The sequence below is a fragment of the Staurois parvus genome, unplaced genomic scaffold, assembly GCF_062004578.1.
Source record: "Staurois parvus isolate SC_StPar_1 unplaced genomic scaffold, SC_StPar_1.0 ptg002753l, whole genome shotgun sequence".
NCBI classification, from domain to species: domain Eukaryota; kingdom Metazoa; phylum Chordata; class Amphibia; order Anura; family Ranidae; genus Staurois; species Staurois parvus.
The window spans coordinates 2850711-2874282 of record NW_028320549.1 but is presented as its reverse complement, the minus strand read 5'-3'; the positions used below and the strand labels follow the sequence as shown (position 1 = coordinate 2874282).

At 41.1% G+C, this 23572-nt stretch overlaps 1 protein-coding gene across 1 annotated transcript; it reads right to left on the bottom strand.

Annotated features, from left to right (window-relative positions):
- Positions 1-975: 975 nt before the first annotated feature.
- Positions 976-23538, bottom strand: LOC149429311 (uncharacterized). The gene is made up of 5 exons (XM_089666543.1): positions 23363-23538; positions 18140-18256; positions 15887-16036; positions 11078-11152; positions 976-2056 (listed from the first exon to the last, which is right to left on the bottom strand). The coding sequence occupies exons 2-5, from the start codon at positions 18239-18241 to the stop codon at positions 1709-1711; spliced, it is 675 nt and encodes a 224-aa protein (XP_089522669.1). The 5' UTR covers positions 18242-18256; positions 23363-23538; the 3' UTR covers positions 976-1708.
- Positions 23539-23572: the final 34 nt, after the last annotated feature.

The window sequence follows — 23572 nt, the reverse complement described above, 5'->3', positions numbered from 1 at the left end:
GAGGACAGGGCAGCAGCAGGAGCCATTGGTCAAATTCTGTGAGCGGAGAGCGGGGCCGAATCGCGCTGTGTGTGTCTGTATGAAAGCACACAGCTCGGCTCAAAAGTGAACCTGTATGTCTGCCCCCATAGCAAGCGGCTTGCTATTACAGCAGACATAGAAGAGGTGGAGCCAAGATCCCCAGCAGAGAGCTCCAGATGAGGTGGTTTGGATCGGCTCTGTACAATACCATTGCACAGAGCAGGTAAAAATACCACGTTTATTATTTTAATTTAAAAATGTACCTTTTTAGAAAAGCTTTAAAGTGGAACTTAACCCTCCTCTCCTTTACAGCCTAGTAAGCCGCCATCTGTGTTTGATCTCCCATAGTGCTGCACTTGTGATCACTTATGACAACAGACATCTGATGGTGGAGATCTAACACATGTACACTATTAACTGTAACAGTTTGCATTCAAAGAATGACTCGAATGTAACATTTTTGGGAGAATCCACTTTAAGTGCAGTAACCTGGTAGCAGCCAAACAACATTCACTTATTACAGTCAGATCGGGGGGTGAATTCTGTTTGGTTGCTGAACAAAAATTGTAATATATTGCAGCTTACCAACCCTTAGATCTGTTGGCTAGTTTTTTCCAGACTTATTATTCCTTTATTTTCCCCAGTAATCCTGCCAGTAACACACTTTCGGTCTTATGGTGAAAACACTCTCTACATTTTCTGTCCTAGGGTGACAACGCTTACTATACTATATCTATGAAGGAGCTGTGTTGTCGCTTTCAGCTGCTAGGCTGTGTGGAGACAAGAAAAAAAGATAATCAGCGCAAACACTACCACCAGTTGACCAAACGGATAGTAAAAGTCCATAGAGTCCAAATAGATTAAAATAGGAAGGTCCATGGGGCACTTTTGGGCAAGCTTCATAAAGTATTGTAGCAGAACTCTGTGTGTTGAGAAAGGAAAAAGAAGCGCCTCTAAATGCATCAGAACCACTTTAATAAATCTCAAATGTAGGAACACTCACATGTAGCAGTAGTAAAACAGGCATGTATTGGGTGAATATCCAAGAGAGTAGGAGGAACGTATGTGTTCCAGTATCGGACATCTGCGTCTGCACCCAGGAGTAGCGTGGTGACAGGAGGAAGAAGCCAGCTGGCATGTGTAACCTCACTAAGATGGTGTCTGGAACGCACACTGAGGCGCGATGTCAGCGTGATGACGTCAGGAACCAGCATGCATAGCGACGCGTTTCAGAGCATGCGCTAACCTCTTTGTCAAGCTCTTCTAGGCTGTGTGGCCCTGATTTGGACTATAGAACACCTTTCCCTCTTCTAATCTTCAAAACATAGCAGTAGGTGTTCTGCAGTTCACATATGTGCATATGTGAACTAGGCAGGGCTGATACCACTGCTTTAGATTTTATTGCAGCAGAGGCAGAAAGCACAGGAAGGTAGGAGCTTGTTGTTTTTTTGTCAGGATCAATAAGTATTCTTTTTTTTACACTTCTTAAACAGATGCTTTCAAAGGTACTATATCTTTAGCAGACCAAAAGGAAGCACATAAGAGAAATTATTTGTTGTAAGAACTCCTTACTGATTAGGACCATCATTGTCTTTATTACTAGGTCAGATAACTCTCTAATAAACAGTAGATTACTCAGATCTTTTAAATTGTAGACCAGAAAGCCTTCAAGAGTGTTTAAGTTTGTTTACTCAAAGTAGACGGCATACACGGTGACCACACAGAACATAGTGGAGTTCTCGTAGCTGCAGGATGTAACATTATCCGAATACGAGTCCCACAGACATTGGCTGGTCATTAAAATGTCCTCTCGGTTCTTACTGCCAATGGCCATATTGCAGATGAGCTTGTAGCGAGGTGGAGTGTACCTGCGCACCATTTTCTTTATGTCTTCACAAAGGTTTTTGGTGAGATCTCCAGATTTTTCTGGGTCATAGGTGACATTTCTTAGCCTTGCTGTTAAAAATTCCTGGATGAGCTCTTTAACTTGTGCATAGGGAAATCTCTGTGGAGGGTTTGCAGAACTTGCAGGGACCTAAATAAAAGAAAAGCACATTAGTAGGCTTAATAAATCGGAGTTCCAGTTGATTAAAAACAAACTGTAGCAGCTGACTTTTAAAATACAGACACTTACCTGTCCCTCGGTCCAGCGGCGTTCTCACCACGCCTAGTTTCATCAGCCGTCTTCTCTCCCCGGCACCTTCAGTGTGAGCACCTGGTTTCACAGCTGGGTGCCCACTGTGCATGCGCAAGTAGTACTGCACTTTGTGAATGGTCCTGTAGTCTTCTGGGACCAGTCATGTGTTTCAGAAGACTATATGGAGAGAGGGGGGAGGACAACTTCTGCTTCTGATCAAAAGTGGGAGCGGGTACCTGTCAAACTTGTTGTCCTCCCCGCTCCCCAACAAAAGTGCCAATCCTTAAAGCGGAGTGGGGGAAGGAGCCTTCCCCTTTTTGGGTCGAGCTCCGCATTAGGTAAAGCAGAGTTTCAGTGTAGTAAATCTGTAGTACTAGACCACTGTAGTAACTTGGTACAACTAATCTTCTTTTACTTTGGTACAGAGGGAACCATTCAAAGGTTACTTAGGTTATTGTCTTTTGCATGCATTCTGTGTGTGTGTGTGTGTGTGTGTGTGTGTGTGTGTGTGTATATATATGTATGTATAGTATATATAGTTGTATGTTGTACGTACAGTTGTGTTCAAAATAATAGCAGTCAGACATCACTAACCAGATCAATCACTGTTTTTGGGAGAAATGATATTTCTACATGGCAAATAATTTACTAGCAGGTGTAGTAGAGTAATAGAAATCCAACAGACCCAACAGTCATGACATGGATGCTGCTGATTCTGTGTAATTGAATCACTTATTGAAAGGGGCATGTTCAAAATAATAGCAGTGTGGAGTTCTATTAGTGAGGTCATTCTTTGAAATACAGGTGGCACTTATTGCCCTTATTTAAGGAAGGAAAGCAGCAAATGTTGTACATGCTGGTTACAGTGCATTTCTCTCTGAAATTCTGAGGAAAATGGGTTGTTCCAGACATTGTTCAGAAGAACAGCGTACCTTGATAAAAAGTTGATTGGAGAGGGGAAACATATAAAGAAGTGCAGAAAATGATAGGCTGCTCAGCTAAAATGATCGCAAATGCTTTAAAATGGCAACCAAAACCTGAAAGACGTGGAAGAAAGCGAAAAACTACCATTCGAATGGATAGAAGAATAGCCAAAATGGCAAGGAGTTAGCCAACAATCAGCTCCAGGAAGATCAAAGAAGGTGTAAAGTTCCCTGTGAGTACTATTACAATTAGAAGACGCCTATGTGAAGCCAAGCTATCTGCAAGAAGCCCCCGCAAAGTCCCACTTTAGAAAAAAAGACATGTGCTGAAGAGGTTACAATTTGCCAAAGAGCACATTGACTGGCCTAAAGAGAAATGGCGCAACATTTTGTGGACTGATGAAAGTAAGATTGTTCTTTTTGGGTCTATTGGCCGGAGACAGTTTGTCAGACGACCCCCAAACACTGAATTCAAGCCACAGTACACTGTGAAGACAGTGAAGCATGGCGGTGCAAGCATCATGATATGGGGATGTTTCTCATACTACGGTGTTGGGCCTATTTATCGCATACCAGGGATCATGGATCAGTTTGAATACATCAGAATACTTGAAGAGGTCATGCTGCCTTATGCTGAAGAGGAAATGCCCTTGAAATGGGTGTTCCAACAAGACAAGGACCCAAAACACACCAGTAAACGTGCAACATCTTGGTTCCAGACCAACAAGATTGACGTTATGGAGTGGCCAGCCCAATCCCCGGATCTTAATCCAATAGAAAACTTGTGGGGTGACATCAAAAATGCAGTTTCTGAGGCAAAACCAAGAAATAGAGAAGAACTGTGGAATGTAGTCCAATCATCCTGGGCTGGAATACCTGTTCACAGGTGCCAGAAGTTGGGTGACTCCATGCAACACAGATGTACAGCAGTTCTCAGAAACAGTGCTTATACAACTAAATATTCATTAAGTTATTCAAAGGAAAGCAAAATCTTCAAACATTTTTCAGTTTATATAGTGAATGTTTGAGTTTGTAAAGAAGAATACAAACACTGCTATTTTTTTGAACAGTCTAATATTCACTTTTCTTCAAATTTTTTAGAGGAACAACACAAATTTGATATATTTTTCTTCATGTTTTGATTTGGAATAGAATGTGTAGTGTTCCCAATGCATTTGTGTGTATGGAAATAAAAGCTATTAGAAGGATTTTGAGCTTTATTCACTTTTTTCAACACACTGCTATTATTTTGAACACAACTATATATGTAAGTTTTAGGTCACCCAGGATTCTCAACTAGGCAGGTTGAGGGGCTCCAGGATGCGTATTTCATTCGGGGCAAACTGGGTTTGCAGTTTCATCAGTGGGTGGTAAAATTTGGTTTGTGACCTGAAGCCTGGAGATTTCATAGAGATTTGGGAGGGAGGAAATCTAATATTCTGGAACCAGGTTTTTCAGGCAACCAGCACACTGATGGCACAGGTGTTCACACCTGTTACAGATGGGTTTTTTTGGACTGCTGATGGACATTTATTTTATATTTATTTGAATATTGAATAAATATATAAATACATATTTTTGAATATTTATTATTTGATGTAATTTCAGTATGATATGATTTATATCCACAATTTTGGAAAATTGAGTGTAAACAATAGGATTAATTGGTACACAGGTGGGTGAAGCGCGGCACTTTTTAGGAGGTTTAATTACAACACAAGTCTAGAGCTGTTGTCCATCCCTTTGGTTCCCAGACCCTGAAGGCCCATTAACGGTATGTCCAGCGTGATGAAGGAAGAAGCCTGAGCCCATACAGGGGCCAACAATGTGGACGGGTAAATCAGGTTTATCCTGTTATCAGACTGTTACTTATTTTGATAAAAATCCAGTAAACTGATTTTCTTCCTCTACACCTGGCTTCTGCTGTACTGTTATCAGTTACATTGCTCCCTAATTTCTCTATCTCTCTCACTCTCTAAGAGCTCATGTACACGGGACTTTTGGAAAACTCTTCTGAACGATGGAAACTGACTGCTGGAAAACGTAGGTTAAAAACGTCTGTTTAGACACGTTTGCATACCACGTTTATGTGCGTTTGCATTTAGAAGCGTTTTTTAAGATAACCTCAGGAAACCTTCCAAAATGCCCAGAATGCACTGAAAAACAGTAAAAAATTAACTATTTTGAGAGGAATAGAGAGCAGAAGCAGAGAGCAGTATGTGTTGAGATGACCTGTCTTTTCTGGTTGTATTCACTATGGATCCCATCATGAGCAGAATGCAGCACGTTCTACTATTTTTTCCTTCACGCAAAACCTGGAACTGACTGTGTTGGTGTGCCGGGTCCATTTGAATACATGGAAAACGCTTTGCATTTCTGATGATGAAAAAAGGCTCTGGACAGCATCTGGATATGGAACAGTTAAAAAACGCATCTAAACACAAATGCTTATAAACGCGGTTAGCCGCATTACAAGCATTTGGCGTTTGAAACGCTGATAAAATCTACTTCTGAACGCAAGTTTGGTGCATTCAAAAAAACGACTGTAAACTCAACTGCCTGTAAACGACTATGTGTACATGGACACATAGGAAAACATTAGGGAGAGTTCAGGGGCTGCTGAAAAAACGCAGAAAAGCTCCTGAACATCAGTTTATCAGCTGCAGTGCACATGAGCGCTAAGGACTACAAAACACCTCCTCCAAATGGTAGAGCAGAGGGGGATGTTCTTCTGTAGTCCTAACACACTTCCTGCCCTGGAGTGACAATGCTGCTCCTCCATTGATACCCAGTATAATGAATAAGAGTTGTAAAGCTAAGACAGCAAGTGTGTTACTGGCAGGATTATCTGGTGAAAATAAATGGGAAAAAGTCTGAAAAAAAAGAAAACTAATACAGCTACCATGTCTAAAGACTGGTAAAGATGCAATGTATTATGTTTTTTGGCACTAGATATTCCCCACGAGGGAATTTACGCATGACACTATTGTATATTCCTTTGTTTATTATTTTGTATATATACTCTTAGGGGGTGTATATTGAGTTTGTTTATTGTAATCACTTATTCACTGAATATTTATACAGTCATGGCCGAAATTGTTGGCACCCTTGATATTTCTCCAGGAAATCATGTATTTCTCACGAAACGTATTGCATTAACACATGTTTTGCTATACACATGTTTATTCCCTTTGTGTGTATTGGGACAAAACAAAAAAAGGGAGGAAAGAAAGCAAATTCGACATAATGTCACACAAACCTCCAAAAATGGGCTGGACAAAAGTATTGGCACCCTTTCACAACTGCGGATAAATAAGAATGTTACAAGCATGTGATGCTCCTGTAAACTCACCTGGGGCAAGTAACAGGTGTGGGCAATATAGAAATCACACCTGAAAGCAGATAAAAAGGAGAGACGTTCACTTAACCTTTGCATTGTGTGTCTGTCTGTGCCACACTAAGCATGGACAACAGAAAGAGGAGACGAGAACTGTCTGAGGACCTGAGAACCAAAATTGTGGCAAAATATCAACAATCTCAAGGTTACAAGTCCATCTCCAGAGAACTAGATTTGCCTTTGTCCACAGTGCGCAACATTATCAAGAAGTTTGCAACCCATGGCACTGTAGCTAATCTCCCTGGTCGTGGACGGATGAGGAAAATTGATGAAAGATTGCAACGCAGAATAGTCCGGATGGTGGATAAGCAGCCCCAAACATGTTCCAAAGACATTCAAGCTGTCCTGCAGGCTCAGGGAGCATCAGTGTCAGCGCGAACTATCCGTCGACATTTAAATGAAATGAAACGCTATGGCAGGAGACCCAGGAGGACCCCACTGCTGACACAGAGACATAAAAAAGCAAGACTACAGTTTGCCAAAATGTACTTGAGTAAGCCAAAAGCCTTCTGGGAAAACGTCTTGTGGACAGATGAGACCAAGATAGAGCTTTTCGGTAAAGCACATCATTCTACTGTTTACCGAAAACGGAATGAGGCCTACAAAGAACAAAACACAGTACCTACGGTAAAATATGGTGGAGGTTCAATGATGTTTTGGGGTTGTTTTGCTGCCTCTGGCACTGGGTGCCTTGACTGTGTGCAAGGCATCATGAAATCTGAGGATTACCAAAGGATTTTGGGTCGCACTGTAGGGCCCAGTGTCAGAAAGCTGGGTTTGCGTCCAAGATCCTGGGTCTTCCAGCAGGACAATGACCCCAAACATACGTCAAAAAGCACTCAGAAATGGATGGCAAAGAAGCGCTGGAGAGTTCTGAAGTGGCCAGCAATGAGCCCAGATCTAAATCCCATTGAACACCTGTGGAGAGATCTTAAAATTGCTGTTGGGAAAAGGTGTCCTTCCAATAAGAGAGACCTGGAGCTGTTTGCAAAGGAAGAGTGGTCCAAAATTCCGGGTGAGAGGTGTCAGAAGCTTATTGATGGTTATAGGAAGCGACTGATTTCAGTTATGTTTTCCAAAGGGTGTGCAACCAAATATTAAGTTAAGGGTGCCAATACTTTTGTCCAGCCCATTTTTGGGGTTTTGTGTGACATTATGTCATATTTGCTTTTCTGCCTCTGTTTTATATTTGTTCCAATACATACAAAGGGAATAAACATGTGTATAGCAAAACATGTGTTAATGCAATACCTTTTTTGTGTGAAATACTTGATTTTCAGGAAAAATATCAAGGGTGCCAACAATTTCGGCCATGACTGTATATATATATTATTTATTAGCGCTACACTGTTTATTTTAATTATGTTTTTAGCTTTTGATATACTTTAATGCTATATTGTTTCAGCTGGATCTCAGACATGACTGTGATAGAGATATGTATTATACATATTGTCAAGGGATGATAATGTCTCCTAGTGATCCTGTATTCCCGCTGCAGGTAACTTCAAAAGACGCCACATTCTATAGAAGAAGAAATCTTTTATGTAAGAGAACAATGTTCTGTATCAAGAAAACATTGCTTCTGTTTACAGAAATGTGCACTGTATTGTGTGTATCCAGAATAAGTACACAGACTCATTTAATGCCTCATTTATATAGCTAACAAATAGCCGGCACACCCTTTTCCTTGTGAACTGTTGCTGACTGTTATTTGTCCTCGTGCCTCAATGTAAGAATAAAGATCGGAGCATTCAACGTTTATATGTGGCCGACAAAAAGCCAAGTCACTGCTGATGTTTGTGCTCAGCAACCTGCCAGATATGGTGATGCACAGTAGCAATGGAGATCAGTATGACGAAAGCCACTTACCTAGACATGGTGTTAAAAGGAAAGTAAACGGCAAAGCTTGTTGTGAAATGATAAAAAGAACACAAATATGCCAGCTACTAGCCACCTGGATCATTCTTTTATTATATTGTCAACCCACACCTTGCCAGTCCAGTAGTATGTAACTGTTGGGGCCCATTTACATCTTTGTGGTGTGTAATGCAGCCTACTCAGAACTAATGAGTTGCCAACGCACCATACTTCATTTTGTACATCTTTTTTTTTTTCTAACGCAACACCGTGGGGTTGAGTTACTAAAGGCAAATAGAATATGCACTTTGCAATGTGCAATTGCACTCTGCAAGAGCAGTTACTCCAGGGCTTAGTAAATAAGCAGAAGCTCTGCTGACTTCTATCATCCAATCATGTGTAAGCAAAAACGTTGATTTTTTTTATTTTCCTTGCATGTGATTGGTTATTCTTTGCAAAGTGAAACTTTACATCATTTACTAAGCTCTGGAGCAGCTGCACTTGCAAAGTACAACTGCACTTAGCAAAGTGCACAGTCTATTTGGCTTTAGTAAATCAACCCCAGTGTGTTAGGCCCCATGCATACAAGGCTTCTATCATCCAATCATGTGCAAGCAAAAATGTTGATTTTTTTATTTTCCTTGCATGTGATTGGTTATTCTTTGCAAAGAGAAACTTTACATCATTTACTAAGCTCCGGAGGAGCTGCACTTGCAAAGTACAACTGCACTTAGCAAAGTGCACAGTCTATTTGGCTTTAGTAAATCAACCCAGTGTGTTAGGCCCCATGCATGCAAGGCTACTTACCACATTAAATCAGGTGTATTTCCATGCCTGGGAAGTCCAGGTATAGTATACTGGTGCCCCATAGGCATGAATGCCCCCATAAGGTTCCTTTGACCCGTTAGAATTGCTGTGACCTGCACTGTAAATGACTGGCAAAGACAATCAGATTTGGAGGTTTCCAGTGGCCCTTTTGTTCTATGAGGACAAGGGCACCATGGGTGTACAGTTCAGTGGTTAAAGCGGAGCTTCATCCAAAAGGGGACGTTCCACTTTTTTGAGGGGGGAGCAGGTACCTGGTTTGAACAGTTACCCACTTCCGGTCAGATGCTCTGCAGCAATCTGAGCTGGACGTTGCCTCCTCTTCCTTCCGCCACAGCCTTCTGGGACGCTTCACAGGTCTCAGAAGACTGCAGGGCCATTCACAAAGTTCAGCACGCTTCACGCACATCCAGTATGAAACCAGCTATGAAGTCGCAAAGCTTCATGTCGGCACCTGCATACAAAGCTGATTGAAGAATTGGCTCGGGTGAGGATATCAATGGATCCCTGGACAAGTAAGGGTCATTATACAGGCATACCTCGGTTTACGAACGCCTCGGTTAACGTAATTTTCGGTTTCCTTAATTTAAATATTTATTAGTTTTCAACATATTAGGAAATTTAAAATCCACAATACAAATTCTTTACATTCATATGTATCAATAAGAAAAATAAACAAAAACCCAACGTAATTTTCGGTTTACGAATGAAAATCCATTGAAAATATTGGCTCGGTTTACGAATTTGTTTCGCAATACGAGCGGATTAATTGGTTTTCGATGCATTTACAATTTTTTTTAATTTAATCATGTCCCTGTAAAGTACTATGCCTTTACAGCACACTATATAAAGAGTTTTGAACAGATAAGACCTTTTTTTACTTTTTTCTGACCTCCGGAACAGATTAATTGGTTTTCAGTGCATTTACAAATTAATTTTTAATCATGTCCCTGTACAGTATTTATGCCTTTAAAGTGCACTTTATAAAGAGTTTTGAACAGATAAACAGTTTTGAACAGATAAAATACTTTTTTTTTTTTACTTTTTTCTGACAAAACGGATTAATTGGTTTTCCTATGGGAAACTGCGTTTCGGTTTACAAATTTTTCGCAATACAAAAAGTCTTGCAGAACGCATTAAATTCATAAACCGAGGTACGCCTGTATTAAAAGTCATTCGTTTTTGGGGGGGCCTGGATTTCCACTTTAAATTAATCCATGGCCCTATATAGAATCCGTAAACAACCCCGTCACTTCTTTAAAACAATTCCAGCCAGCAGTCTTCCTGTTATGGAGAAAGCTTACTACTTACCTCTGCAGTGGGTGCTTAGAGAAATCTTTGCTCCCTGCTGCCGATCACATCCATGGTTGTTCCTCCCACCAGCCATTATGTCACTACAGAACACAGTGGTAATGCAGCAACTAGCAGAGGACATTCTATCTGACACACCTGGAAGTGTCAGAGAGCAGCGGTGCTCCTAGCTCTGCAGAGGAGTGAAGTTTTCCCTTGCCATCTGCCCGAAAGGCAAGTATTCAGTCTTTTTTATTACAATAGACAGCTGACTGAAATGTTTTAGACAAGTGACAGGATGGATTTAAAGTGGAACTGGAAGCAAAAAAAAAACCATTTGTGAACAGGCAGGCACTCTATTGCAGCAAAAACATTCGGTGTCTGCTGCAATAAAGAAAAGAAAAAGAAACATACCTGACTGTTCATAATCCTCTGCACATTTACAGCATGGGGCCAGTGTGCTGGGCTCAATGACTCCCATGCGCATAGTTTCAAAAGGCGCCTTGTCTGAACAAAAGTTTGAGGAACATTGATCTAGATAATTGAGTCATTGGGGAAGTGCAAGTATTGGGTAATCAATATGATGTAGGTGTTTCATAATCAAAATCCAGCTCTGGAAGGACTTACCTGTTCATTGATGATTGTTACTGGCTTGCGGTTTGGTGTGCGGGATCTGGACTTTCTCCTCAAAGCTGCTCGATTCTGAAAACAATTCCAGGCAGTTGGTAAAAGCTTTGACTTTTCAAATACTCTTTTTAGATATAACTTCATGCAATTATGTTCTATGTTAATGTTGTAGAATATTTTTGTAAAGTTTTGGAATGAAATATGTAAAATGTGTACATATTTGATCATTACATGTGCAGGCTCTAATTCCTGCTCTGCAGTACTACACAATGGTTGTGCTTTACTGCTTCTTCTCACAATGGCAGTCTATACAATGGGAATTTTTACACAAAGTTTCTTACTTAGTAAATCAGCCTTCATGAATCCTCTGACTCATGGAAAAAGTGCAATGCCAATGTGGCTAATATGTGGTGGCTGATTTACTGAAGTAGTTGAGAATCTTCACACAATTAATTGTATAAATATTCACTTCAATTATCCATTCATGTGAAAAGTAAATTTGTGTTTACTCATTATATCTGCACATGTTTGAGTATTCAAAGTGAGCCTGCATTTGCTTTGAACATAACTGGATAATTGAAGTGAATATTCACACAATTTATTGAGCATAGATTCTCAACTCCTTTAGAAAAGCCAGCCATACATGGATCAAAATATGTCCAGTTTAGCAGTGACTGGCTGAATTTTGATCCATATATGAGCATCTATCGATCAACTTGTGTACAACCAGCCTATTGAATTTCTTCAGAATTATCAGAGCCAACTGCTACTGTATATCTGGCAGCACTGATCACTTTTTATGCCGGTGGGAAAGTCACTCCACCGGCAGAATACAATAGGAAAGAAGGATTGATTCCTGCATCCACATCGAATGGACCACTTCTTTTCTTTTTTTTCGTTCAACCTCCCAGGTGAGCAAGAAAACATGATTATTGTATGTCCTGCCTAAGTCAGCCTTTAGTAGTAAGGTTGATTCAAATTTACAGCTCCCACTTCTGGTTAATCTACAAACCTTTATAGTTAATGTAATAACAAACATAATAATAATAATATGGAAGACCTGATGGTCTCCCTCAAACACCAGAAGGAACATTTTAGACAAATGTGACTTATTGGATATAGTTACAAAGTTACATAGTTAGTCTGGCTGAAAATAGACAAAAGTCCATCCAGTTCAACCATTAAAAAAAAAAAAGTTATAATCCTACACCCACAGTTGACCCAGAGGAAGGCAAAAAAAAACCCCAGCAAAGTATGATCCAATTTGCTCCTGCAGGGGAAAAAATTCCTTCCTGATCCCCCGAGAGGCAATCAGATATTCCCTGGATCAACGTTACCTATAAATATTAGTATCCAGTTATATTCTGTGTATCTAAGAAAGAATCCAGGACTTTTTTAAAGCAATCCACTGAGCTGGCCAGAAATAACTCTTGAGGGTGTCTATTCCACATTTTTACAACTCTTACTGTGAAGAAACCTTTCCGTGTTTGGAGATTAAATTTCTTTTCCTCCAGAAGCAAAGAGTGCCCCCTTGTCCTCTGTGATGACCTCAGGGTGAATAGCTCTACACCGAGTTCACTGTGTGAACCACTGATGTATTTATACATGGAGATCATATCCCCCCTTATGTATTATACATGTTGATCATATCCCCCCTTAATTTCCTCTTCTCAAGGGAGAATAAATTCAGTTCCTCTAATCTTTCCTCATAGCTGATCTCCTCCATGCCTCGTATCAGTTTGATTGCCCTTCTCTGTACTTTCTCCAGTTCCATGTTCTTTTTGTGAATTGGTGCCCAAAACTGAGCTGCATATTCCAGATGAGGTCTTACTAATGATTTGTATCGGGGTAATATGATATCTCTCTCTCTGGAGTCTATACCTCTTTTAATACAAGAGAGGATTTTGCTCTCTTTAGAAACCGCAGCTTGGCATTGCATGCCATTATTAAGCTTGTGATCTACCAGAACCCCCAGATCCTTCTCCACCATTGATTCCCCCAGTTGTACCTCCCCTAGTATGTATGATGCATGCATATTCTTAGCCCCCAAGTGCAGAACCTTACATTTATCAACATTAATCCTCATTTGCCACATAGGTGCCCAATTAAACAGTGCATTGAGGTCGGCTTGTAAATTGGAGACATCCTGTAAGGACGTTATTCCACTGCACAGCTTGGTGTCATCTGCAAAGACTGAAATGGGATTTATAATCTCAGACCCTATATCGTTTATAAATATATTAAAAAGTAAGGGTCCCAACACTGACCCCTGGGGTACACCACTGACAACCCTAGACCATTTAGGGTATGAATCTTTAACCACTACTCTCTGAATACGATCTTTTAGCCAGTTTTCTATTCATTTACATACAGATTTTTCCAAGCCTGTAGACTTTACCTTACCCATTAGCTGTGTATGCGGAACTGTGTCAAACGCTTTTGCAAAATCCAAGTATACCACTTCCACTGCCACCCTTCTTGTTCCCAAGAATACTAAAACATTCTTTCCAGAGGTTCATTACCCCTCATTCTTGAACATTCATAGGCGCCCCAACCCAGAGCACCCACTTCTCCTTCCCTTTTACTTTTCACTTATTTCCATCCCTCTTTTCCCATTTTATCCTTCCCAGTCTGGCCCCTCTCCTATGCTTTATCTTTTGCTCTTGTTCTTTTTAAGCCTATGTGCTACTACACTTGCCTCTTAGATGTGTATAAAATCAGAAAACAAGGTCAAAGATGGTAGCACTGACTCAAAGTTGTCTTCTACATGTAGAGATGACACACATCACCAGGGGCAGGAGGGGAAGCTGCCCCGGGCACAGTTTTTTGTTTGTGTTGAAGGGGGCCTGTGATGCAGCAGCAGCCCATAGAGTACATTCAACTGAGCTGAGAGCCTAACCTCAACCCTTCCATCCATTATCTACCTTCCCTGCCCCCGGGGGGGGTCTCTGGTGGTGAGGTCCATTGTCTACACCAGAAACAAACTTAAGGGGTTGCAGGGGTTCATACCGGGTATCGACACTCTGGGGGTGCCAGCTAGCTGCCTGTTTTCTGATGCAGCTGTCAGACAGGCAGAGATAGCACTGTAGCACTAGTAGCATGGATTCCAGTCACAGAAGACAGTCAGGGGTGCCCACATCGAGGGGGAAGGGTGCATTATGGCATCTTCACCCTAGACACTGGATGACCTTCACCTGGCATGGCACACCATGCTTGTTGACACCGCTCGTCTGCCATTCATATTATAAAAATCTTAGATTGTAAGCTCCAAGGAGCAGGGCCCTCCTAACCCTCTTGTATTGAACTGTGTCGTTGTTGTATTGTCTCCCTTTATATTGTAAAGTTCTGAGCAAACTGTTGGCCCTATATAAATCCTGTATAATAATAATATTAATAATAATAATAATAATAATAATAATAATAAAACACCTTGAATGACATGCTACTCTGATATGTGATTAGCAGATTGCCTTTTTCAACCAGATAACATGCAACATTGCCATTTGTATTGCCGTCCTTAAATACGAAATTAAAGAATTAAAAAAAAAACCCATAAAGATAAACCAACGCTTGCAAAAGTGGGAAAGCAAAATAAAAAGTTATATTAAACATAGCAAAAACAACTCACATTTTGTGCTTGCTGAAAATACACCCTTTGTTCCCCTTTTCATATGGACTGCTTCTACGCTCACCCCACAACTCTGCTGCCTTCTGTGTCACTGCACTCCCTGTTTTCCATTGTTTTCACTTATTTTTCCTCTTCCATGTACTTTTATAATAAAAAAGGGGGGTTTAGGGGTGCCCTCAGGTGAAGGGTCACTCCCAATTATAATTACACCAGTGCCACATCCTAATTTTGATTAGTCAGAAGAAACAGAAATACTACAAACGGACTTTATAGACACAAAAACTAGGTACACGTATAAATAAAATCAATATCACTTTATTTGACATCATGTCACATATAGACCATTGTATTAAAAACCTATGGTCTATAGGGATTGGCCCCAATTCTACAGCGTCCGAATGTCCCTCATCCCCCTCATAGGATCATCCTGGTGGTCTTTTCCATGCATCTTCACTAGTTGTGCTCCTGTACATGGTGGGCTCTGGGACATTCGTTGCGGGGATATTACCAAATAGGTTTTTAATACCATGGTCTACATGTGACATAATGTCAAATAAAGTGATATTGATTTTATTTATACGTGTACCTAGTTTTTGTGCCTATATAGTCTGTTTGTAGTATTTCTGTTTCTTCTGACTACTTTTATAATAAGACATTTTATTATCACTGAAATGTAACACTATACCAAATAGCATGTAAACCTATTAGTATTCTAAATAATTCCCATTAATTACCATATACTACTGTGGAGTATACCTGTATTCACAAAGCAACAAATGATGTTGGACAATCGTTAACTTCTTTCTCATTACCAAATGGCCATTGGTAAAGCGCATTCACCTGTTAGAGTCACATTCCCTGCCATTCACCTAACATTTTCAAATTTAAGTTACAGTAACATTCTTATCCCTTATACAGGCAATTTCCCAGGAAATCACTGCTGAAAATTCCCTATAAAGACTTGCTCCTGCTCTGTTATCTAAGTCTATATTTGCCACGTGTTTGATGCACTGCAAATGATGATTTTACCCTCAACTAATGTACATATGCCATCATTAGCAGACACAAAATATTCTGACTGCCATGAATAACAGAGGAGGAATAGGAGTGAGTGAAGGTGAACCTAGCCATTATAAATAGTTATGCCCCTATATATAATTTCTGTATAATGGCCCTTTTACCTTTAGCTCCAATGTGAGGCGCTGAGCAGCCAGCAGACCCCTTAGGCTGATTGTCGGTGCCGGCTTCTTCACATCCTTCGGTTTGGTTGACCCATCATTCTGTGAAGGCTTCACATTTACGATACCTTTTGAGGGCTGTGGATCTGCCGGCTTAAAGAGACACACCAGTCAGAAAGGGTTAAATCAGAACTCCTATAACAACAAGATAAAAACGAATTTCCCATTAAAATAAAATAACAAAACCAGCTTTCGCTTAGCTTCCATCCACAGATTTCCCCTGAAGTAGTGTATTCTTGCAACAAAATGTTCTCTGATGTCTGATGGTCAGCTTTATGCAACCCACCTCCTCTGAGCCTAGGTTGTCCCGGACCGGCCACAACCTGGAAGTGGACAGTGAAAGGAGAAGCAGCGCAGTGATGAGCCATCTCTCCGTCACTCTTCTTTCTCCTCCTCAACATACTTCTTGTTGGCAGTTGAAGTGATTGGCTCTTTGTGCTGCTTCTTCCTCTCACAATCAAGTTCTTTGTGTTTACAAAAAATTATTTAACCACTTCAATACTGGGCACTTTCACCCCCTGCCTGCGCAGGCCAATTTTCAGCTTGCAGTGCTGTCGCACTTTGAATGACAATTGCGTGGTCATGCAACACTGTACCCAAATGAAATGTTTATCATTTTTTTTCACACAAATAGAGCTTTCTTTTGGTGGTATTTAATCTTCACTGGGGTTTTTTAATTATTTTCTAAATAAATGAAAAATGACCAAAAATTTTGAAAAAAAATGTTTTCTTTATTTCTGTTATAAAATTTTACAAATAAGTAATTTTTCTTCTTCACTGATGTGTGTGCTGATGAGGTTGCAATGATGGGCACTGATAGGCTGTGCTAATGGGCACTGATAGGCTGTGCTGATGGACACTTATGAGGCTGCACTGATGGTTACTGATGGCCACTGATGAAGAGGTACTGATGAGGCTGCACTGATAAGGCAGCACTGATGATCACTGACATGCTGCACTGATGGGGTTGCACTGATATGCCACACTGATGGGCATTGATATGCTGCACTGATGGGGCGGCACTGATGGGCACTGATATGCTGCACTGATAATCAGTGCCCTAATTATCAGTGTAAATGTCACCTGTCACAGGAAAGCCGGTTATGGACTTCCTTTCCGCAGTGACAGTGCTGAGGAGAGGAAATGCCGATAACCGGCATTTGTTTACATGTGATCAGCTGTGATTGGACACAGCTAATGTAATGGTAAACAGCCAACATCATTGGCTCTTTACCCTGATTGGTGATGCGCTGTGTCCAAGGGACAGTGTATGCTGTGACTATAGATGTCCATTGTGTTGGGCAGGTTTTGCATTAGGGTTAATTTTAAAGCAGGAGTAACTCCAACATATGAAAAAGTATGCAACACACCTGGAAGTTTTGGACACCAACAGTATTTGTAGTTCTTCAAGAGAGCTAAGATTTTCCTCACTGTCCACTGGAATGGTAACTGATAACTGAGCACGCTACATATCTTTCATCCTTTTATAGTAGCAACAGGGATGCTTTAAGGGGTAGGTTGAGAGAGAGGGATAGGGTGTAAGGGAGAGGATGAGTGTTAGGCATTGGTGCTAGTTGGCGGGACAATATAATGAAAACCAACTGTTACTTAATGTTTCATCTAGATCTCCCAGATGTTTCATCCAGATCTCCCAGATGTTTCATCCAGATCTCCCAGATGGTTCACCAGTTCTCACAGATGTTTCACCCAGGTCTCCCAGATGTTTCATCCAGATCTCCCAGATGTTTCACCCAGGTCTCCCAGATGTTTCACCCAGGTCTCCCAAATGTTTCATCCAGATCTACCAGATGGTTCACCAGATCTCCCAGATGGTTCATTCAAGTCTCCCAGATGTTTCACCCAGGTCTCCCAGATGTTTCACCCAGGTCCCCCAGATGTTTCATCCAGATCTCCCAGATGGTTCACCAGATCTCCCAGATGGTTCATCCAGGTCTCCCAGATGTTTCATCCAGGTCTCCCAGATGTTTCACTTAGGTCTCCCAAATGTTTCATCCAGATCTCCCAGATGTTTCACCAGATCTCCCAGATGGTTCATCCAGGTCTCCCAGATGTTTCACCCAGGTCTCCCAGATGTTTCATCCAGATCTCCCAGATGTTTCACCCAGATGCATCTTACCTTTAACTCCTGCACACCTGTATACAGTGTAGTAACCTGAGACTGATTTGTGATCTTACCTCTTTTACAGTTGCAGGATCTACATCTTTATTTGTTGCTCTAAAAGTGACCTTAGATAACTTCACTGCTCCGAGTTTCTTGCTTAGATTCATGGCCTCCATCCCTCTGGATGGTCTCTAAATAAAAAAAAAGTTACAATTTTAGATGTTAATCTTCAAAATATTGGATACTTTGGGGAAAATTTACTAAAACTGGTGCACACAGAATCTGGGTCAGCTGTGCACAGTAACCAATTAGCTTGAACTTCAGCTTGTTCAATTAAGCTTTGACAAAAAAAAAGTTGATTGATTACTATGCACAGCTGCACCAGATTCTGTATGCACCAGTTTTAGTAAACCACCCCCCAGACCCCCCTTTGTGTCATGCTGGGTTAAAAGTTATTTTTGGAGGGACACTAATAAAAATAGAGACCCACTAGTCCATAGTTTATTCATAAAATGAGTATAGTTACTGCCAGACACAGGCTTAGCCCCAATGCGTTTCACCCATAGTTGGGCTTAATTTTTTCCTCTATGACTAAGTCCAACAATGGGTGAAATGCTTCAAGGATGAAACCCGTATCTTCCTGCTTTGTGCCTTTGGAGAGACACTAATTGCAAGAGGACCATAAACTTCTCATCAGTATAAACAAATCTGCCTGCCTATGGTGTCCCTCCTCTCTGGTACAGAATTCAAAAACCTGTTCACCTCGGATAGGATTTGTCAAGAGGAAGGAGTGAAGGAGGCTGTCACAGGTTGTAACACTTTCACCGAAGAGGTGTCACTGCCAGATTGATGTCACTGGTTTATACATTTACAAAAGTTATTGAACTTTGTTTCTTTTACACTAACTATTTATTGGCACTCAGCACTTTTTGTTTATGTTGGTTTCTATTGATATATATATATATGCAACCAGGGCTGCTGTTAGAAACCACGGGGCCCCATACAGCCAACCTGACAGGTCCCCTCCCCCCAAAGAGAAAACACAGTTTACTATGCTTCAGTTGTGAATGAACACAGTGATTAGTACCGATCACTCATTGTGTTCATTCAGGAAAGGAAGGGGCTGGTAAATGTGACATATTTACAGGATCCTTCCCCCTCTCTCCATCATGAAGAATCCTATTGTGTGCTTGCAGTTGCCGGTGGGAAGGAAAGGAGGGAAGCCAGCAGCACTGTGGGAGTGGGGGGTGGGGGCACACGGGGGGGGGGGGGGTCTGGGCAGGCAGCAGGGGGAAATGTATGGTGCACAGGGAGGGTGATGGGTGGTATTGGGGGGGGGGAAATTACTGGAAGTCATCCCCTGTATGGCTCTCTCTATTAAAAGCCAGTGGGACAGAAAGGAGAAGAAGCCAGCTTTCAGCTGCTGCAGAGGGAGCCATAAAGGGGATTGATTCCAGTAATTGCCCCTCCCACCCACCCACAGTGCAGAACATGCTCCTCGCCCACATCCGATTCACCCAGTTGCCTGGGGCCCCTGTTGGCCTGGGAACGTATAGGAGGACTGGTGGTACCCCTTTATCCATAGCTCTGTATGCAACATTGTTAGCACTGAATGCCATATGGCCTTATAATGTTTATTATGAATATACTCTTCACATGAATTTTGTAATAGGAATTGTTACTTTTATTTTCAGAGGTTTATAGCGCTGCACAGTCTTATTTATTTAACAAGATCAGATACTGATAAGCTCTTGTCTGACCCTTCCTCTGCCGTTCCAAAGGTACACTGAACCAGCAATTTATGTCTAACTGTGAACCAATAATATATGTCTTAATGGTTAGTTATACAGTATATGAGCTAAATATATAACTAGTGGGACATGAGTTGGCAGAAGACAAAGGGAAAGGGAGGCAGATAGTCAAGATTGAGACTTTCCTCCCAGTAAATAAGGACACCTTTCCTTCCACTGATGATCTGGTGCCCTTTGCACAAAAACCACATTTAAGTAGGAATTATAAGCCCTTCAAGAGTTCTCTAACTTTGCGACTATCCATGAGTCAGCAGCATTGCAGGAAAAATAAAATACGATATAAAAAGTCAGAGCCCCCTCTTTGACTGTGATCATTGTTTCTACACATATTTAATGTCATTTGGCTATAGTGCTGTCTGGCATGAACATGTCTCCATGTTGTGCCTGCAAGCACCATTGCCCACTTTGGCTATGTTCCCTACCATATCTCAACATTTACTGCCCCTCCCATGAATTGGGGTATCCCCCTCACTCTTCACCAATACTTACTAAAACTACTACATGTATTTAAATTTGAGTGAGTTGAGGCTGCGCTGCAAAAGTAATCTTTTAGAAAAAAAATTTCTTTGAGATGTAGAAGAGCTTCATAAATGATTCTGTAGGCATGTAACAACTACATCAATGCTTTAAATCAGAGGTCTCCAAGCGTTCTAAACATAGAGCCAGTTTACTGTCCTTCAAATTTAAAGAGGGGTCGGACTATAGCAATCGGGAGTAGAAAAAGGTCCCGACATCAGTGAGACTAAACAATTTTTGGTGTCAGTGGAAGGAATAGTGCCCCGTCATTGGTGTCAATAAGAGGAATTGTGCTCCATCATTAGTGTTAGTGAGAGGAATTCTGCCCCATTATTGGTGCCATTGGACCCCATTATTGGTGTCTTTAGAAGAAATTGTGACCCATTGTTAGTGTCATTGGGAGGAATTTGGCCCCTTTATTGGTGTTAATGGGGAGACTATTGGCCCATTATTGGGATCAGTGGATGAAAATAGTGCCCCCAGGGCCGGATAAAGGCAAGAAAAAGACCACATCAGGCCCAAGGACCACAGTTTGGAGACCACCGATTTAAATCAAACACAAAGTATTTAGAAAGACCTTGCAATAGAGATTCTCAACCTCTTACTAACATCTTGCCACACTATTGGTGCTCCTCCAAGATTTGTATTGTGGGAACTGGCACACCATCTCTGCATTCACCATGTCCTATTTGGATTTATGGCTCAACAGGCTTGATGTGAATAATGTTTTTGTTCGTTGCTGTTTTTTTATTTCTTTTTTTTCCATTTATTTCTCTGTTCAACAATTCTGTTGCTGGCCCAGAAAATCTTACATACGGACTCTATATCTTCAGTTATCAAACAATATACACTGCAGTTGTTCAATATGCCTTAAAATCTATTATCTGTTGTCTCCGTTAATTTAAACCCTTTTGAGCCCTTCTCTGTATATTTTTTACATCCCAATAAATATATTTCTTAAAAAAATATGGAAAATTACCATTATTGACCGTATATCATCAACTGCCAAACTATATACAATGCCGTTGTTCAATATACCTTAAAAGCCTTTATCTGTTGTCTCCATTTGTTTTAAACCCCTTTGAGCCACTGTCTGTATATTTATTATAGCACATTAAATCTTTTTTTTTAAATGCTTCCCACCAACCTATAGTGTAGTAGCACTTTCCACAAATTCAGGAACACTCTGGACCAGGGGCAGACTGACAACTCATGGGGCCCCCAGGCAATAGGGGATCATGGGGCCCCTGTGTCCTTGCCCAAACTCAAAAAAGCCTATGAAAAAGGTACCAGGGGCATCTTATGGGGCCCCCTACTGACCCCAGGCCCTCGGGCAGTGCCCGAGTTTCCAAATGGTCAGTCCGCCCCTGCTCTGGACTCGGACTTCTGAAGGAAGCAACTGATTTATTTAAAACAGCGCTGTTTTGACTCAACAGATGGCTTGTGCCCTCTTCTGCCAAGTGAGTTATAGAAAACTTCTTACAAGCGTATATACCAACGATTACGTCACAAGGCATACATTCCTTTCCTACTTTCTATACACTCAAAAGGATTCCTAAAATCTGTAGAATAACATTGGCCAGCAGCTACAGATAAGAAATACCAGCTACCGACCCTTACACAGGAAATAAGGGAGGGGGGAAGATGAACCAAAAACCTTGTTTCTACAAACGTAGGCTGCTAGAAGTGTTAAAGTTTAAAGGGGAACTCTACAACATCTGGGTCCTACCATAATAGTAGAACTACTGCTAAAGGGCAGCAGGGCTGTGCAAAATCATGTATATACATGTGATTTACATTTCCAGGTAGGGGGCGTGCATGTGCCGCCCTACCCGTGTTGCCATTGGCGGCTAGGCATGTCAATTACAGGCCAGAGATTCCCCGCTGGCACCCAGCAATCGCCGAGTAACACTGACAGGGTAGAGACCTGTGTGTAAACAACACAGGTCTCTCTCCTGCCAGCAAGCACATGCTGCTGTGTATTTCTCTGCACAGTACAGAAATACACAGCAGCATGTTTCCATAGTAAAACACACACAGAACATGATGTAAAACACAGCACAGAACACAGTTAGCCCTTTGATCGCCCCAGATGTTAACCCTTTCCTGCCCATTGTCATTAATACAGTGATCAGTGCTATTAAAAAGCACTGACACTTTACTAGTGTCATTGTGATGTCAGTAGCAGTTAATCCCCACCCAGTGTCTGAATGCCCACCACAGTCCCGCTATAAGTTGCTGATCGCCGCCATTACTAGTTTAAAAAAAAATTTGAGTATGTATACCGCCATTTGTAGGCACTATAACTTTCATGTAAACCAATTAATTTACACGTATTTAGATTTTTTTTAGGAGAGACATGTAGCAGAATACATTTTGGCCTAAAAATATGAAGAAATTAGATTTTTTTAAATGTTTCCTAGTAAAACACACACAGCATGTGATGGAAAACACAACACACAGTTGATCGCCCCAGATATATTTTATAGCAAAAAGTCAAAAATATTGTTTTTTTTTTTAAAAATTGTCAGTCTTTTTTTGTTTATACCACAAAATATAAAAAACACGCATGTGCTCAAATACCACAGAAAGAAAACTCTATTTGTGGGGGAAAATAGGACATAAATTTCATGCATGACCGCGCAATTGTCAGTTAAAATAATGCAGCGCCATATCGCAAAAAATGGCCTGGTCAGGAAGGGGGGTAAATCCTCTGGAGGGCAAGTGGTTAATATTGGGAAATTACCTTTTCGTTTACTTTGATTTTGTAAAGCTAATATGAGATGTTAGCGAGTAGGTTTACATAAAATGACACAGCTTGATGGATCAGGCTCTATATCTTGCTCCTTTTCTTTCCTAAACCTCAAAAGATTTGATCCTTTTAGATTTCATGTCATTTTTCACCGAGTATGTTGTTCTTGTTATATTCTCTGAAAATGTTGACACTCTTATAAGGCTTGTAGGACTTACCGCAAAATCCAACCTGCGTGTGTTTCCTAATCAGTGTCCTTAGCAGAAGCAGACGTTCTCCCTGAGCCTGTGGAGCTGCGGACTGTGTGGAAGCTCAGACAGGACACCTCTAGTATTAGTGTATAAAGCTCCATGGAGTGTTTACATACAGGTTTCCAACGCACTGACTCTCCATCAATTACACTTCATTTTGTTGACTTCGTTCTGCTG

What these genes read in the sequence shown, in the direction of transcription:
- LOC149429311 (XM_089666543.1), bottom strand. Translation starts at nt 18,241, where the DNA reads ATGGAGGCCATGAATCTAAGCAAGAAACTCGGAGCAGTGAAGTTATCT. An exon ending in ATCCTGCAACTGTAAAAGAG is followed by an intron (nt 16,037 to 18,139) that starts GTAAGATCACAA and finishes TGTCTCTTTAAG; the next exon opens with CCGGCAGATCCACAGCCCTC. An exon ending in GCCTCACATTGGAGCTAAAG is followed by an intron (nt 11,153 to 15,886) that starts GTAAAAGGGCCA and finishes AATTGTTTTCAG; the next exon opens with AATCGAGCAGCTTTGAGGAG.